The following is a 17156-nucleotide window of genomic DNA, read 5'->3' as shown; positions in this document are numbered from 1 at the left end:
CTTCTTCTTCTGGGTCACTGGTGCTTAAAATTTAGCAGACTGGATGTAGATGAGGCAGAGAACTCGGGGAAAGGTGACATCCTGAGATGCTTACTTACGGCTGTGCCCCAGCTAGAATTCTGTATTTGGGAAAGATTTTTTTTAATAAAAATATTCAGAAATACAACTGCACTGGAAGTGACATCTGCCTCTCAGAGTTTATTTTTACTGTTTTTAATAGTTACTTCTAAATTTAAAGTAAATCAATTTTTGTTATACGCTTATAATATTTCTTATGTAATTTTTAAAAAATATTTTATTTTCTCAAAAGACAGCCTCTTACATGAAGGGGATTTTTCTTTCCTCTGTGAGGAGATTCGGAGACTAAAGCCAAGTGAAAAGACATGCCTTTTGGCTGTATTAATTATTAACCTTTTGTTATTAAATTACATCTCATAATTGCATAAGAAATATATTGATATAATAAGACTTCTGGTAAGTATGGAGATAAATGAAACAATTGATTCAACAAATATTTGTTGAGTGCCAACTATATTCAAGGTGATCTATCATTATCTGTTTTAGTTGTCTTATAAAATGTTAAACTTACAAAAAAAGAATAGCTTGTATTAGTTACTGAGTAAGAACATACAAAACACAAAGTCTAAATTCATCTAGTTTATGCGGTATATTGGCAATTTTTAGCATTAGTCACCTAGACAAATCAAGACTCAAAGAAAATCTTAATTGGGGAAATTAATGGGTAAAACTATGCGAGAGCAGGTCGTCTTATGCTAGAACAAAAGCCTTCTAGGCTGGGCTGTCCCCAAACTCAGGGCCAGTGTCCCCATTGATTATTTAATTTTATCAGGCCGTTCTTCCTCAAACCCAGTACCAGGAGCTCTTTGTCAATGCGATGTAGGCTGGCCTTGGTTTATCACGTGCGTGCATGCCACGCATTCATAAAGGAGACCACTTTACAAATTTGATTTATATAAAATAGTTATAAAATAATTAATTAAATTTGATAGTGTGTGTGCATGCTTAGTTTTATGACTCCTGATAAAATATCAAGTAGCTACTCTGGTAGGGGTTGAGGAAGAAGGAATTGGACTTAAATGGGCAAACTCATTTCATGTTTTCCGAGTTGTCAAAGGCAGACTTGGAGTACAAACGTAGCCATGTGCAAACCATTTCCCTCGTGAGCTGGGTCTCTGAGCACGTGGTGTGGACAGTGCTGTGCTAAATACAACATAAGCCATACATGTCGCTTAAAAATTTCTAGGAGCCACATTATAAAAAGAAACAAGTTAGGTGAATATTAATAGTTTTTAACATTTTAGCCTGATATGTTAAAAATATTATAATTTCAGTATTTAATCAATATAAGAGTTATGAAATATTTTACATTCTTTTTTCATACCGAGTCTTCAAAATCAGGAGTGTATTTCATACTTTGAAACAATGCATCTCCGTAGGGACTAGATAAATTTCTGGTGCTCATAAACTATAATCCCTGCTCTTCTGGACAGTGGCGGTCTAGAATTTGGTTTTCTGAAGATGAAGCCATCACTAGGTTTATAACTGACCACTGAAATTGTGCCTTTGATGAGAAATTGCCACTGCTGAGATGTGACACTGATATACAATAATTATTGAAAGTGAAGAAACTTATTCAGTAAAGAAACATTGTCTCCATCTTTTATGTTTTCATACTGGACGTATTTTTTTTTAATTATTGATATACAATATTATACTGGTTTCAAGTATAAAACACAGTGAATCAGCAGTTACCCATATTATTAAATCCTCACCCCAACTAGTGCAGTTACTATCTGTCAACATACAAAGGTGTTACAGAATCATTGGCTATATTCTTCATGCTGTACTACCTGTGACCAGCTTATATTAGAATTGAGAATTTTTGTGCCCTTTTATCCCCCTCATCCTTCCCATCCACCAACCCCAAACCCTCCCCTTGGTAACCTCCAGTCCCTTCTCAATATCTATGAATCTACTGCTATTTTGTTCATTTTGGTTTTTTTGTTTTTAGATTCCACAAATGAGTGAAATCATATGGTACTTGTCTTTCCCCACCTGAGTTATTTCATTTAGCATAATACCCTCTAGGTCCATCCATGTTGTCTCAAATGGCAGGATTCCTTTTTATGGCTGAATAGTATTCCATTGTGTATATGTACCACATCTTCTTGATCTATTCATCTATTGACGGGCACTTTTGTTGCTTCCATAACTTGGCTATTGTAAGTAATACAGCAGTAAAAATTGGGGTGCATATATCTTTTCAGGTCAGGGATTTTCTTTTCTTCAGGTATATTCCTAGAAGTGGAATTACTGGGTCATATGGTATTTCTATTTTTAGTTTTTTGAGGAACCTCCACACTGTTTTCCCCAGTGCTGGTGGCTGCACCAATTTACATTCCCACCAGCAGTGTAGGAGGTTCCCTTTTATCCACATCCTGTCCAACACTTTTTATTTCTTGTCTTTTGGATAGTGGCCATTCTAACTGATATGACGTGATATTTGCAGTTTTGATTTGCGTTTCCCTGATGATTAGCTATATGGAGCATCTTTTTGTGTGCCTGTTGACCATCTGTATTTCTTCTTTGGAAAAATGTTCAGGTCCTTCACCCATTTTTTAATCCAGTTATTTGTTTTTTTGGTGTTGAGTTGTATGAGTTCTTTATATATTTTGGACGTTAACCCCTTATAGAATAAATCATTTACAAATATATTCCCCCATGCTGTAGGTTGCCTTTTTGTTCTGTTCATGGTGTCCTTTGCTGTATAGAGGCTTTTTAGTTTGATGTACCCCTACTTGTTCCATACTGGACATGTTTGAACAAAACCAGAAGTATAAGAGAAAATTAAAGAGTAGGACCCTGCCAGAAGACTCATCATAGAGGATTTGAGAGTTAGGGAGTCTGGTCTCCTTCCAGAAATTTGGGATCTGAGCAGTGTCATATTGGGGTGAGACTAGGGAGAAGGCTGTCAACAAATCTGAAAGCTGTGTTTCCTATGGAAGTTACCTTTTTGTATTCAGTGAAGTCTCTGATTCAGCCATCTAAGGAGAAAACCATTTCAAATTCTAGATAAATGGAACATGGGCCCATCACTTTCACAGCCCAGGAGTAATTCAACTTTGTGTGAGCAGACTCCTTTCAAGAACAGTCCTTCAGGTGTTTTAACTAAGGAACTGGCAGGGTTTTTTTCCTACCTAAAGCCGCTGATCCATGGGGGGGTTGGGATTAATCCATGTTACAGTCAAGTAAAATGCCAGTGAATTCAGTTTTTCTAGGAAGAAATGTAAAATGATCAAGGGACCTGCTGTAAATGTTGCAAAAGGGAGCATTACATTGGGAAATGGTATTATGTTGCCCTCAGAAGTATGAACACGAATTGTGGGAGTGGGAGAGCTTAGAGAAACCAAACCCAGGCCTTGGTTGTGGGGGAGCTCCCTTTAGCCTCTAGTGAGATTTTTCAATACAGAGAACTTGGCTTCCAGACTCTGTGCTGCCAGAGCAATTGGAGAGACGCTGCTGTCGGGCAGAGCCAAGACCTGCAGGCGAGGGAGGCGGGCGTGGGCTCAGGCTAAGAATGAATATTCTGACAACCCGAAATTTAAAACAAAATGGGCTGTCATGGAAAGTTAATACCCATCACTGAAGTTACTGAAGTCAAGGCCATGTGGCCCCTGCTGGAAGCGTCTTAGACAGGATTCCTTGTGCAAGAGAGTGTATGGACGACCTCAGGAAGCACTCCAGCTATTACTGTGTGTGGGTCTATGAGTTGTTGGCTTATTGCCCCTTTTGGTAGATAGTGGACAGTGACTTCATTCACTGACCACACGTTGCCTTCCTAGAGTCAGTCAGGTGCTATGGATTCCATCAGTAAGAACTCGAGCTGCTCCTAGGAGTCAGACATGGTGCCCGGGATGCAGCAGTGAGCAAGCATCCTATCTATAGGGCGATGCTTCTTGAGCATCATAACTACCCATCTCATAAAGCTGTCAGTGTAACAGAGGCCTGACTAAAAGGCCACTTTCTAGGCTCCATGCTTTTAGTTTCTGATTCTGAGGGTCTGGGTGGGCCTGAAAGTCTGTGTTCCTAACAGGATCCAAGGGCAGGCCCACGGACCACATTGGGAGCACCACTAGTTTGGGGCAATGATCTCAACTATGAGTGACCTCCCACCCCAAGCTCAGGGACATTTGGCAAAGTTGTGACATTTATGATTGTCACAACTGAGGGTCAGGAGTGCTACTGGCATCTAATGAGTAGAAGCTAGGGAATACCACCCAGTATCCTAAGACACATGTGGCAGCCCCTGCAACAGAGAATTGACCCAAATAGTAGTGCCCAGGCTTGAAATCCCCTGTCTAGGGAAAAAACACAGAAAATCAAGTATTTGTAATAGGCTATATGACACATGTTGTGGGAGATTGTGATAAGGGCGGTTTATGGTGCTACAGCTAACTTCATGTAGGCAGTCAGTTAGGGCCACTGAGGTGCACGAGACAGACCCTGCTCACAGGGGTATCAGACACACAGTAGGGCCATTTGCTCTTCTAATGTGGAATAAAACAAGTGGATGGAGAAAGGAGGCTCCTGGGGGGCAGGGGTGGAATTCCACAGCAAGTTACATTGACAGCTTTATGAGATGGGTGGGGTTTTGCCAGGAGCATTCTAGCCTCAGAGAACATAATCTCCAGAGAGAGCACAGGTTGGCAGGTGTGCCTGGAACATAGACCCTGAGGAGCTGGAGACGTGCCATGTCCCCAGATCAGCAAGGCCTTCTCAGAAGGGTCCCCTTTATCTTGTAGGCAATAGAAGGGATTTGAAAGGCTTAAAACAAGAGTGTGGGTTGTATTTTATGAGACAACAGAATCCAAACTGATGATGCTTTCCTGTTGATCAGTTGGCCTCATGAAAAGCCTTAAAGTGCCTCGCTATTTAGCCAAATAAAACTTCTTTGTACTAAATCAATGCTGCCTCCTTTTATGTTAAGCCTGGATTTTTTGATATACAGAGATTCCAAGAAAAAGCCAAAAAGGTCAGAAAATGTTGGCCAGTTTCTGCTTAACATCCAGATCTCTTCTGCTCCTGTTTGTGAATGAGGACATTTTCCCAGCCAGCCAGCTGGTCCCTCGGGCAGCCTGGTAATGCCAGTCTGGGTACATGGGGGTTAGTCCCACTCTCCGGCTGGAGGAAGCCTAGATGACTCAGCTGGGTGCAGACCCTTGTCATCTTGAGAAGATTCTCCACCTACATGTAAGAAGTTCAAGGTTGGGAGCACCTCCTGCCCCAGACCTCCCGACTGTCCCTGGATCAGAGCTGGGCGCTTTCTGGGCTCCCATCCTGGGGCTTTGCTGACTGGTTCTTAAGAAGTCACAGGGCTTTTTTTGTATCACTTCATTCAGGATCTGTATCCCTCACACACACCCCAAATGCACTTTAATGTTGGCAGTAGTTTGTCTCTCCCCAAGGATTTAATTGTTGGTTTCCTGATCAAGCAGTTTAATGAGAAACAAGGTGTTTTCTTTCCACTGCATAATGAACTTGGCACACTTTGAGACAAGATGGCAACCAGCCATCCCTTGACGATGGCATCAAACCCCATCGGAAATCCACCTCCCTCAAACCTGGGGCCGTTTTCCTGGCTTCTGTGCAACAACCATTTATGGGATGCTCTCTGTGGTAGAACCCGGCCTCTATACAAAGTAGGGTCTTTTTTATCTGTAGTTTTAATATGATTTCTAATTACATACACATAGCTGAGAAAATGTAAATGCTGTATGAAAGACTGTACAATGAAAAGTAAGACTTCTTCCCTCCCCACCCAGATTTTTCTTCTTAGAACTGTTCAGACTGTAGTTGGTCTCTTGTGTGTCTTCCAGAGATACGGTTTTTTGCATTTACAAGCATATTTCTGTAATTTTTAATGCAAATGGCCAGGTATTTCCGTGTAATTTTTCCATCTCGCCATTTCATAGAGGAGGTTATTGAGACTGAGTATAAGGAATTTGCTCAAAGTCATGGAGTGAATGGCAGAGCTGGAATTTAGACCAAGAGTTTTTGTTTTAGGTGGAATAGAACCAGGGTTCATAGGGACCCCAGGCAAGCTAGCGGTTTGGTCCTCCAAGTCGGCTCTTTGCTCTACTTCAAACCTCTGGCTTTTGAAAATGTCTGCTGACCATCTATGCGGAAGAAGATGTGAGGGCCTCACAAAAGAGGAAGAGAGGAGCACCACAGGTGGCCTTCCCCCTCCTCCCAAGCAGTTCAGCTCTGGCCCCCAGATTGCAGATAACATCCACCCGACAGGAAGTGGCCAGACCCTCTGTCCTCAGAAGGCGGCCTGGGGACCATGAGTGACTGCTCGAGCTCAGCCCAAGCTCGCGTTCCTAGTGACGTTTTGGCTTCCTGTTGATGCTTGAGTCTCCATGCAGGTTGAAAGCCCCACCTGGCCTGTGCCTTTACCTGCACCGTGACTGGGGGCTGCTAGCCCTCGGTCTGTAGTCCTGCACCCCTCAGAGCTATTGTTCTCTTTGCAGAGCAGACAGCGTAAGCCACTGGATGTTCTGGGAGCCTGGGCTCCTGTCCCAGAGGCTTGGAGATCCTTAAAGCAGCCGGGCCTTCCCATCCCCCTGTTGTGGCAGCAGCTATAACTGCTGGGGTCACCCTGAGCCAGGCACAGGACTTACCCTTTCAGAGGGAGCTCTCAGCACTACTTGTCAGGGTTGCCCATTGGGTGATTGGCAGGTTAGGAAGAAGAAACCTGCCCCATGGGGACTCTGATGAGATGTCTTAGTGGCCAGAGCTCCAAGGTAATGCCTCCCAAAGATGCTGGGTTGCTGCCGGGGTTCTCCTTGAGATGGGACGTGTGTAACGTGCAGAGGGTGCTGTCCATCCAGAAATGCAGGACTAACACACTCACCCAGAGGGAAATGCTGTCAGCTGACCAAACTCCATTTTTAAATTGTGGCCATTTGAGGGACATACTTAGAATTTAGTTCCCAGTGCTAACAAGACTGAGTGGTATTACATGACTTTTCTATCTGTCATTTCTCTTAATTAGCAGGTAACAAAGAGGGGACACATTCTACAGTCTGGGTGCTGCTGAGCATCCTCCTGGGAGCGGTGGCCATGCTGTGCAAAGAGCAAGGGATCACCGTGCTGGTAAGACCCAAGCTGCAGGCAGGCCTGCTCTTTACACGCACCTTCCTTTCCCTGCCATAGGGGCACCTTGGCTGGCCCTGCCTGTAGCCTTCTCTACTTCTGTACCCCATTGGCAGCCTACTGTCGTATACCTTTCTCCCACTCTCAGTGCATCCTGGTGTTTCAGATGGAAATTGACTGTCTCAGTTGACTACTATTAGCAACTGATGGGAAATGGTGAGTGGAAAGTTCTTAAAGATCAGTGGTTGCTTTCTTGGAGAATGCTACAGAAAAAGAGAAAAGAATGGTTTACATTATCTGGGAACTCTCCTATCTCTACAGTCCGAAATGCAGCAGTGGACTGACCCCATCAGTGCTGCTGGTTGAGTGTGTGTTATGTTACACTTGGCTTCGCCTGGGAATGTCAAAGAGGAGAGGAGGGGGCTTCTGGAGAGTGCAGGCGTACACCTCCTAGGTCTGGTCTGAACTGAAGCCCCAGGAACGGAGAGACTTTGAAATTCGCTTTCCTTTTTCTCCATTCTAGCCAATTTTACATCTTACATTATTAGAGGAAAACTTAGGAATTAGAGAAACAGAGGTAGAGAAATGGATAACAAACAGATGGGATTTGAATAGCCCATATAGGAACAGCTTGAGAAAGAATGAGCAATCAGAGCTATTTGAGGTTTGATGTAAGGCAAAGATCCGAGTTTTTATTGGGTTTGATCTGTAAGATTAAGGTTAGCTAGCTAGAAAATTGTATAAAAAGAACTACTGGACAAAGGTACTGAATTTTTTGAGTTAACCTTTTTAAAGCCAAATCAATGTTCTCAGCCTTGGTGTTACTGACATTTTAGGCTGCATCCATCTTTCTTATGGGGGCTGTCCTGTGCCTTATAGGGTGTTTAGCAGCATACATCGCCTCTACCCACTCAGTGCCAATGGGACCCCCTCAGTTGTGAAGACCTAAAATGTCTCTAGACATTGTCAAGCATCTCCCAGGGGGCAAAATCATCCTGTTGAGAGCCAATGATCTAAACCCTTGCTTTTCAAAGTGTGGTTTAAGGACCAGTGGCCTTGAAACTATCTGAGAGCATATTAGAAATTTAGGACCTTAAACCTCAACTCAGGCCTGATGAGTCAAAATTCAATGAGGTCCCAAGGTGACCTCCATTAACATTTTAGAAACACCAAAGAATAGTTTGAATTTATGTATATAAAGAAATGGTGAAATTTAGCTGTTTTCAAAAATTTGATTACAATGTGGATATTCTGATGATGCATTAAATGGGAAGGAGAGGGAGTGCCACACCTGTGTTTGGCTCAGTCCTCGTGAGAGCATGACACCTTGGTGACTGTCCTGTAGGTCCCAGAAAGAAGAAGGAGACAGCACTTCGTGCAAAGGGAGTGTCTGCCCTTGGGAAATTTCACACCCAGGCAGAAATGGTCTGTGACCCACTGCAATCACGTATCACGTGGGTGAACAACATCAGGACTTGGAAATGATTAGCCCAGCACTGGCCTGTGTATTGGATAATTAATGGCCCCCGGCATTTATGGGAGAGGGTTAAATAGAGATGTCATCCTTGCTATGAAAACCATGAAAACCACTGGCTTTTAATGACTTACTCTCTTCTTCACCACAAAGCCCCATTTTAAGAAGACCCAAGTCATTTAGGGACAGCTTTAACCATATACACCACATGTATTCCAAACGCTTTACCCGGAGCGGTCAGGGAGCTCTGCCAGGTGACCTTGTCTGTCTATAGAAAGTCCGTCAGGGGCAGAGAATAGGATCCAGGCACATCCAGCCCTCAGCCTGTAACTGTAGGTAAAATAGCTGCAAAAGCAGCCCTCACCTGCTGGAAAGAAGCTATCCTGGTTCTGCCAGAGGCATTAGCATAGGCAGAGCTGCAGTATCACACTCCCCAAAACCCAGTGACTTATTTATTGTTCACCTGGCAGTGGTGAGCAGGGCTTCACACTGGCAGAAGTGGCCGTCCTCCACACAGTGGACCCAGGCTGGTGGGAGCTCTGCCATCTTCAGTGTGTGGCTTCCACAGTCACTCTGATCACCTCCATCATCTCCATCACAGCCAGCTGGGGGGGACTCTGAGTGGTGGGCCGTGCCTGGGTTCACAGCCAGACCTCCAAAATGGTGCATTATTGCTCTACCCACGTGCCGGAGGCTAGAACTCGGCCTTAACTGCAGGGTTGGCTGGGAAATGCAGTCTGGCTGTGTGCCCAGCAAGAACAGAAAAGCAGTGGACAGCTAGGCAACTGAACCTGCCAGAGCGCCACCAGCAATCATTACATGTGCTCTGGCTCCTTCTGCTGCTATGCTTGCTGAAATCAGTCAGCACTCAGGGTCCTGGAGGGGTGACTAATTACTCACATGGCTAGGCTTTTTACATGGATAGCTGCCTTTATTTTCTTAGGCATAATTGCTGCACAGGTAACCACTCTTTTCACGTCAACTAAGGGACTATTTTATAGTAAAGAAATAAAAGGAAAGAGGGACCTCTGCAGAACTTCTGGGACCACAAATTTCTAGCTATCCCAAATCTCATAGTCCTCTTATATGCAGACTGTGAAATAATGACTAACATAATAAATAAACACTATTTATTATGAAATAATAATGACCAATTTATTACCTATGACTAGGTAATAAATCTGATATATTTCCATGACCTAATTTCATAGGAACGACAGGGGAGTGTTTGTTTTAGAGCTGAAGAGATCCTCCATGATTATCTTACCCACTGCATTCCTTGTCCAGATTCAGTAATGAAATGGTGAAGTGTAATTGCTACCTAACCAGAGTTAGGCTCCCCGCCATTGACATCGCTTTGCTTCCATAGGGCTTGAATGCAGTCTTTGACGTCTTGGTGACAGGCAAATTGAATGTCCTGGATCTTGTCCAGAAGGTACTACACAAGGACAAGTCATTAGAGGTGAGTCTGTCCTTTTGTCTCCAGCCCAGACTTGGAAATTGTCAAGTGCCAGCTGATTTAAAATGCCATTTTTCAAAGTATTTCTTGCGATTTTGAATTCTAAAACAGCCAGCCCTTTAAAGCACTGCATCAGTGTAGTTCAGGCAGAGTGGCTGCACGTTTGTATCTGTCTTGGCCGTGCTTGTGTTTGAAGATCTGTGACATCAGAGGCTTTACGGTGTCCTTTCAGAACATTGGCGTGCTCAGGAATGGGGGCTTCCTCTTCAGAATGACCCTCCTGGCCTTGGGGGGTGCAGGGGTGCTCTACGTGCGCTGGAGAATCATGGGCACTGGCCCGCCGGCGTTCACCGAGGTGGACAACCCCGCCTCCTTTGCCGACAGCATGTTGGTCAGGGTGAGTTCAGAGCCTGTCCTCCATTCTGTCATCTTCTTTGCCCACCACATTCCCAGATCTCTCATTCCTCCTCCTTTTTCCACTCCCCAGCATGCCCACAAGATGCTCAGTAAATGGAACACCTCCACTTTTGTTTGCTGTCATTTAGGATATTCTAGGATGACGCAAGGTTTTTATTAGGCCATTGAGAGGGTATAAACCCCCTGTGTTTCCATTTGAATCCAAAGTGAAGAGAAGTGGCTCCTTCTGACATCAGATTTCCTGCCAGCCTTGTTAAAGTGTCCCTAGCCCTATCATTTTTGCTGTAAAGGAAATTGACATGGTGGGGTTAAGACAAAAAACATAACCGTATTGGTGGTATTTTTTAAAGTCTAATGGTATCAAGACTCTTCATTGTAAATGTTTGTTTTTTCTGAAGGCAAGGGTGTCAAGCCACAAATTCTTAGCTGTGTGTTTCGTACAGCTAGAAATCAGGAGAACAACCATAGAATCCTGTTGTTATGTTGTAAGGCAAATAGGTGACCCCTGTGCTTCAGATTTCCTGGGTCATGCTTTGGGCATTACTGAGTAAACGGGATGGGACATAGTTTAACCAGAAATATAACAAACATGTAGCAGAGTCTGGAGGCTTTGCCATATTTTTCTCTATCAAAATCTGAATGCATTTAATAAGTTGCAAACAGCAGCTCCATGTCCAATGGCAGCATTTTATTTTGTACAACTGCAGTCCTTGAACAGAAGCATTCGGATGCTTCAAAAGTGGAGTTAGGATGTATATATACATATTTTTCAACTTCAGTATCAAATAAATGTTTGTTTTCCTTTTGACTGACAGGCCATAAACTATAATTACTACTATTCGTTGAATGCCTGGCTGCTGCTCTGCCCCTGGTGGCTGTGCTTTGATTGGTCAATGGGCTGCATCCCCCTCATTAAGTCAGCCGGCGACTGGAGGGTAATGGCGCTAGCAGCACTCTGGTTCTGCCTAATTGGCCTGATATGCCAAGCCCTGTGCTCTGAAGACAGCCACAGGAGAAGGTAAGGGGCAGTGCTGAGTTTTCACTTCCACACTGGGCTGAGTCAGAGCATTTTACTAAATCCAGCACTGATCACTTTAATGATTTTGTGGAATAATGTCTAAGGACATTTCTTTTCAGTACACGTGTACAGCTACAATGACTTCCTTCCACTTGGATCTGTCACTGGCTTCAGCCTGTGGAGCGTGAGCTTGGAGGAGGGGGTGTGGGTGACTGCTGTGTCTCCCCCTCCTCCTTTCCCCAAGAAGTTGCATTGTGAGATCCTTTTCACTGTAGGTGGTCAAGAGTAATTTATGGTAGAACAGAGAGGGTAATTGATGGGTATTGTGTCCATTATTTCACACTTCTCCTTCAGAAACCTCTGGCAGATGCTATAATGATTCCTTCTGTTGTCATTTGGTACAAAATAAACTGCTGCCCCAAAGAGACGGTTCTTTATTGCCAAAAAGAAAAAAAAAGGTTGCTGAGAAAATAATTGGGGGAAAAACAAATGTGTTTCATGAGAAAGAAAATTATTTAAGATGATTCTTAAAGCATAGGTGTTTATGGTTTTAGATCAGTAATTTCTCAAAATAAATTAAGTTTTAAGTTTATCTGGGTTTTAAATGGTTCATAATCCTAAAAGGCAACAAAGTTTGGCCCCAGTTCACTTATACATGTGCAATAAGATACACTTTTTTTTGTAATACTGTAGTGCAGGGTCCAGGAAGGGGCCACCAGATCTGACCTAGCTTCTTGATCCACCGTCTGTGTCATACAGGATGTTGGAAATACTGACTAGTTCCAGAAGTGTTTCATTGCTCAGCTTTCTTCTTGCCTGACTAAATTTGTGGTGAGGTGGCACCCAAAAATGATACTAGATGATTCCAGATTTCATAAAGTTTAAACCAGTTACCTATTATTATTCCTGTTAAGTTTAAGGGGGAGACTTCTTTTCCCCATGAAAAGTATATTGGGCTGATTAGGACCGATGTCCACGGATGTATTCAATGCCCACATGGTTTGAGGTAGAGTGAGGAATAGGTAAATTAATAAGACCTCACAATTTTAACCTCACTTATATGAATGGAGACTCGTATGTTTTATCCCTAGGCCTGCTGCTGAGTGCCTTAGTAAGAGTTTTATGCCTTACCTAATACTGCTGGGCTCCACCCTCTCTACTGAAGACATTTCTCGGCTGCCACTAATACCTTTTCTCAGTCGATAACAAGAAAGAAAGGCCTTTATCACTAATCTAATGTTGAGTAGAACGTTTTTCTTGAGAAGTCTGAGAAAAGCCATTTCAAGTGCTTCTCATTTTCCAGGATCCTTACACTAGGCCTGGGATTTCTCATTATCCCATTTCTTCCTGCAAGTAACTTGTTCTTCCGAGTGGGCTTTGTGGTTGCAGAGAGAGTCCTCTACCTCCCCAGCGCTGGGTACTGCATGCTGCTGACTTTTGGATTTGGAGCACTCAGTAAACATACTAAGAAAAAGGTATTGGCCAAGAGTGGTGCCACTGATGACCAAGACGATTGGATGCATTTTGCTAATGACATTTACCGTATCTCTTTATTCCTAAGAAACTAATCACTGCTGTCGTACTGGGAATTTTATTTGTAAACATGCTGAGATGCATGATTCGCAGTGGTGAGTGGCGGAATGAAGAACAGCTTTTTAGAAGTGCCCTGTCTGTGTGTCCTCTCAACGCCAAGGTATGTTGGCTGCCAAGTTGGCCTTACAAAGACATTACTAGGATACGTTCTAAGTTCCACAGCTGAGTAAGAAAATGGTTTACCATCATACCAACTCTAGCATAGGACCATGGCCAAATACTTGGGTGTTTCTGTTTTTTCATTCATGATTTTGCTGAAATTTATTGAAATTCCACTTAGACAAAATAATTCAGAAGCAATCATCCAATCCAGACAACGTCAGTGCAACAGCAGGTTACTTAAACGAGATTTTACTTGTCACCCAGTTGGCCCGATCACCCTTTGAAGGGGTGGTGGGGAGGCAACACCACACATCCAGCCTGGGTTCCGCAGAGGTGCCTGGTGGAACCATCTAGACTAGCACACTTCTCAAAACACGTGCTCTGCCCACAGCATTAACTAGCCCGCTGTGGTCTCTAACTGGAAGTGATACCCGTGCACTGACGGGTTTATTTCAGGAAGTCTGAGTTAGTTTATTTCAGGAAGTCTGAGCTACGCTGTGTGGTGTGCACTAGTTCACATTTCCATCACCTGTGATTTCTCTCATTGTGATTCCTCGGTCACTTTAGGTAGAAATACATATATAGACTTTAAAGTTGGCAGCGATTCTGCGGAAGCTGTCTGGTAGGGATTTGCCTCCGTTGCATGCTGGTGAATCCAGTCTCTTCACTTAGCCGGCTGGGCCCCTTCGGGTGAGACTAAACTGTTTTGGACTTTCAGTGCCCTTATCTCTAAGGGGGGATAATGATTGTCCTGGGTTTGTTGGGAGGCCCTAATGAAACATGGCATCTGAAATGCCCTACCGTGGTAGCTAGAACATAATAGGTGCTCAAATGTTAGTTTTGGGGGGCTTTGTCACGCTAAATGACAAAAAGGGAGTGCTGTTTGCTCAAAATGAGAGGCCTAGGGGTTAGTTAGAAGAATTTTCTGCTGGTCCGTATTATGATTATTAAATGATGATACATTTTCTCTTGGCTCATCAGAATCGGAGCTTCCTAAGATGCTTGATTATGATCCTCTGGACAGGGTCGGAGAGCTTTCTGGAGTTCTGCCTCATTTCCACATTTTCATTTAAAAGAGAGGAGTGGTTTCAGGCAAAATGATATGAATAAATCTAGTGAATGGCCAACGGATTATTGTGAGCGTGTGTTGAAGAGTAGTGTAAAAGGTGCTAACTCCTTGTTTGCCTTTTTGTTACATTAAAAAAACGTTCCTCATGTTTTATAGTTGAGAGACTTAGATAAAAGAATAAATTACTTCAAGCTTTTATCATTAATTTAACTTGCTGGCCAATCCATTTATTTTATGCTACTAAAAATAATTTGCCTGTGATTTAATTTCATGAATGTTAATAGATCTGCTCTATTTTTACTTTTCCATTTGATTAGCAGTAATTACCCTTTCTATTTATATATTTCTTTCCCACAAGGACCTCAGATTTCCTTGTAGAGGCTCTATAATTAATCTCCATTATCCTTTCTTTAAGGTTTTTAGAGTTAGGGTATTATTTTCATTTTTCCAAGTGGGAGAAACTGAGGCATAAAAAGATGGAACTGACATGATCTAGGTCAGTAATTTAGGTGGCTGGTAGAGACCTGGTGTGGTATGGTGCTAGGGGGGCCAGGGCAGGGGAGGGGGCATATGTGCTGTCGATGGCCATGTGTCTGCCCTAGTCAGTGACTTTGTATGTTGGAGGCTAGAGAACAATGAGTGCACGTGTGGGCATGCACAAGATCATATGTCTGTGTGTGTACTTTTCTGTTTTAATTTGAGATGTACACACAAAATCTAGTCTTCAAAGTGGGCCTGGTGGTGATAGTCCTTTCTGAGAACTGAATTCAGTGACGCTGTTCATTAATTCAGTACAAGCAAGATTTTTTTTTTTTACTTCCCACAATAAATTGCACTGTAAAAAAATTGTAGGTTTTTTTGGCCAAAAAGCGAGGTTGATTTCAGGGAAGAGATCTCATTTAGGAAGACTCGGGTTTTGTGGAACTCTGTAGCAGAAGATACATTTTCTGTACTGGTTTCCACTTTATAGTCATTGAATATTAAGTAAGCAGTTGACACCTGACTCTCAATTAGGCCCAGATTTGCAAACTGAGACTCATCTTTTCAAAAGATTTCAACATCCACAGAGGCAGTACCAGGTAGTGGGGTGCCTAGTCTCCATTTAAATTACCCACAGTGCTTTGCATATGGTAGGTGCTCAATATGAGTGAGTGAATTGAGCTAAATGGAAACTAAATCCCTTGGTACTACTATGGATGAGACACAAATTTTCTAATTATAGTTAGAAACTATAGTTAGAAAAAAAACTATATCCATTTTTGCTTTTTAGGGCTTGAAAGTATGTGGCACTTTGTATCAACTCTGTGATTACAATTCTAAATTGTTTTCACAATAAAAAGGAACATAGACCACAGTGAAGTATTTCCTTAAGGATGAGCAAGGATGGGTTATAGGATTTTTTTATGTTTAAAGCATTTTAAATTTAATATCAAATGTTAGCAGGAAATTTGAAACAGAGTGATATTAGCACTAATGTTAAAAGTACCTTCCATTGTTGATGCTTTTATTTCGTTTTTATTTACTTGCCATTGGGTGGCACCGGGCCTTTCTGTCTAGCCTCTGTGCTAGTTCATTGCCTCTGAGTATGTGTCACAAAAACCAGAGAGAAAGGTCAAGAATAAACAGGATTTTTTAATCCTTTTACATTTCATGGAAACAACAAAAATCACTCATTCTTTAAACACTATTTTAGGAAACTGTTTGTGAGGGTTTTTCATTCTGTTTCATTTTTTTACAGTAGGTTATCTAGGCAGCTGTTTACTATTCAAATACTCACGTCCCTATAATCCCTAGGATAAGGGCAAACCTGTTTACCAGCTTTTAATATGGACAGCCTGCCTTCCAGGGATGTGTCAGATTTCTAACTGGTCCCATGGAAGCGACTGCAGTCTGACTCTCCGGAGTGCCCACCGACCATCTTCTGTCTCTGGCGTTCTGGGTGTCTGACACAACACCATCTATACTGCAGAGGGCAGTTGAACCCTTTGTCTGAGCTTTTCATTGAGAAAACAATTTCCCTGTGACAAAGGAAAGCAACAAAAGCTCGGGTGGAGGAGGCGAGCATCATGTTGAAGTCTGAGTAGAAACTGAATTTGTATTCTGGGGACCGCAAGCACGTCACTCGCAGGTCCTCCAGATTTGGTTCTTTTACAGACGGGAGTAGAGGAACACTTCCAGGCTGGAGCTGGGGAGGCGCAAAATCGCACCATTTAGAGCACACTTTTCAAACCATGGGCTCCAGCCGTAGCATTAACTAGCCTCCTCCAAGCTGCAAGCTGTAACCTGAAGACACTCCGGCCTGTGCGTGGACAGTAATTTGGTTCAGGAAGTTTAAATTATGCTGTGAGCTGTGCAGTAGCGCATGTTGCTAGTCACCTGCGATTTTTCCTCCTGTGATTTCTCTCATCAGATTAGGTAGAAGTAAATGTATAGGCTTTAAAATTGGTAGTTAAAAAACAAATCTCTGCTACATGGGTGCTTGAAGAATGTCACACTGCTCTGTACCTTTCCAGAAATGTTAGGTGATTTTGAAGACGTGCTGTAATTGTAGGGTAAGATTGATAAGACAGGACATGATTGTATTTTTAGAGGGGGTTTTGAAGTGTACCAGTGTAATGCTACTTGAATGCCTTTGAACAGTTACTGTATTTCACCATGTATTAGTGCTAAGGCTACCATAACAAAATACCCCAAGCCAGGAGGCTTCAACAACAGAAATTTATTCCTCACAGTTGTAGAGGCCGGAAGTTCCAGATCCAGCTGTCGGCAGGGTTGGTTTTTCTCTTGAGGCCTCTTTTCCCTGGCTTGCAGATGGCCACCTTCCTGCCATGTCCTCACGTGGTCTGCC

At 43.0% G+C, this 17156-nt stretch overlaps 1 protein-coding gene across 3 annotated transcripts in view; it reads left to right on the top strand.

The window, feature by feature from the left end:
* TMTC4 (transmembrane O-mannosyltransferase targeting cadherins 4) overlaps window positions 1–17156 on the top strand; it is a 58593-nt gene that overhangs the window by 23021 nt on the left and 18416 nt on the right. For 2 of the 3 annotated variants that reach the window (XM_057494402.1, XM_057494401.1), the window contains exons 6-11: window positions 7076–7176; window positions 10020–10112; window positions 10342–10506; window positions 11342–11544; window positions 12848–13019; window positions 13106–13237. In XM_057494402.1, the coding sequence (XP_057350385.1) occupies window positions 7076–7176; window positions 10020–10112; window positions 10342–10506; window positions 11342–11544; window positions 12848–13019; window positions 13106–13237 (866 nt within the window). The remainder of the gene's footprint in view (window positions 1–7075; window positions 7177–10019; window positions 10113–10341; window positions 10507–11341; window positions 11545–12847; window positions 13020–13105; window positions 13238–17156) is intronic. The other variant, XM_036893669.2, reaches the window with a different exon arrangement.

Source organism: Manis pentadactyla, chromosome 17, assembly GCF_030020395.1.
Source record: "Manis pentadactyla isolate mManPen7 chromosome 17, mManPen7.hap1, whole genome shotgun sequence".
Lineage (NCBI taxonomy): Eukaryota > Metazoa > Chordata > Mammalia > Pholidota > Manidae > Manis > Manis pentadactyla.
The sequence above is the reverse complement of the archived record's forward strand: the minus strand, read 5'-3'. Positions and strand labels throughout refer to the sequence as shown.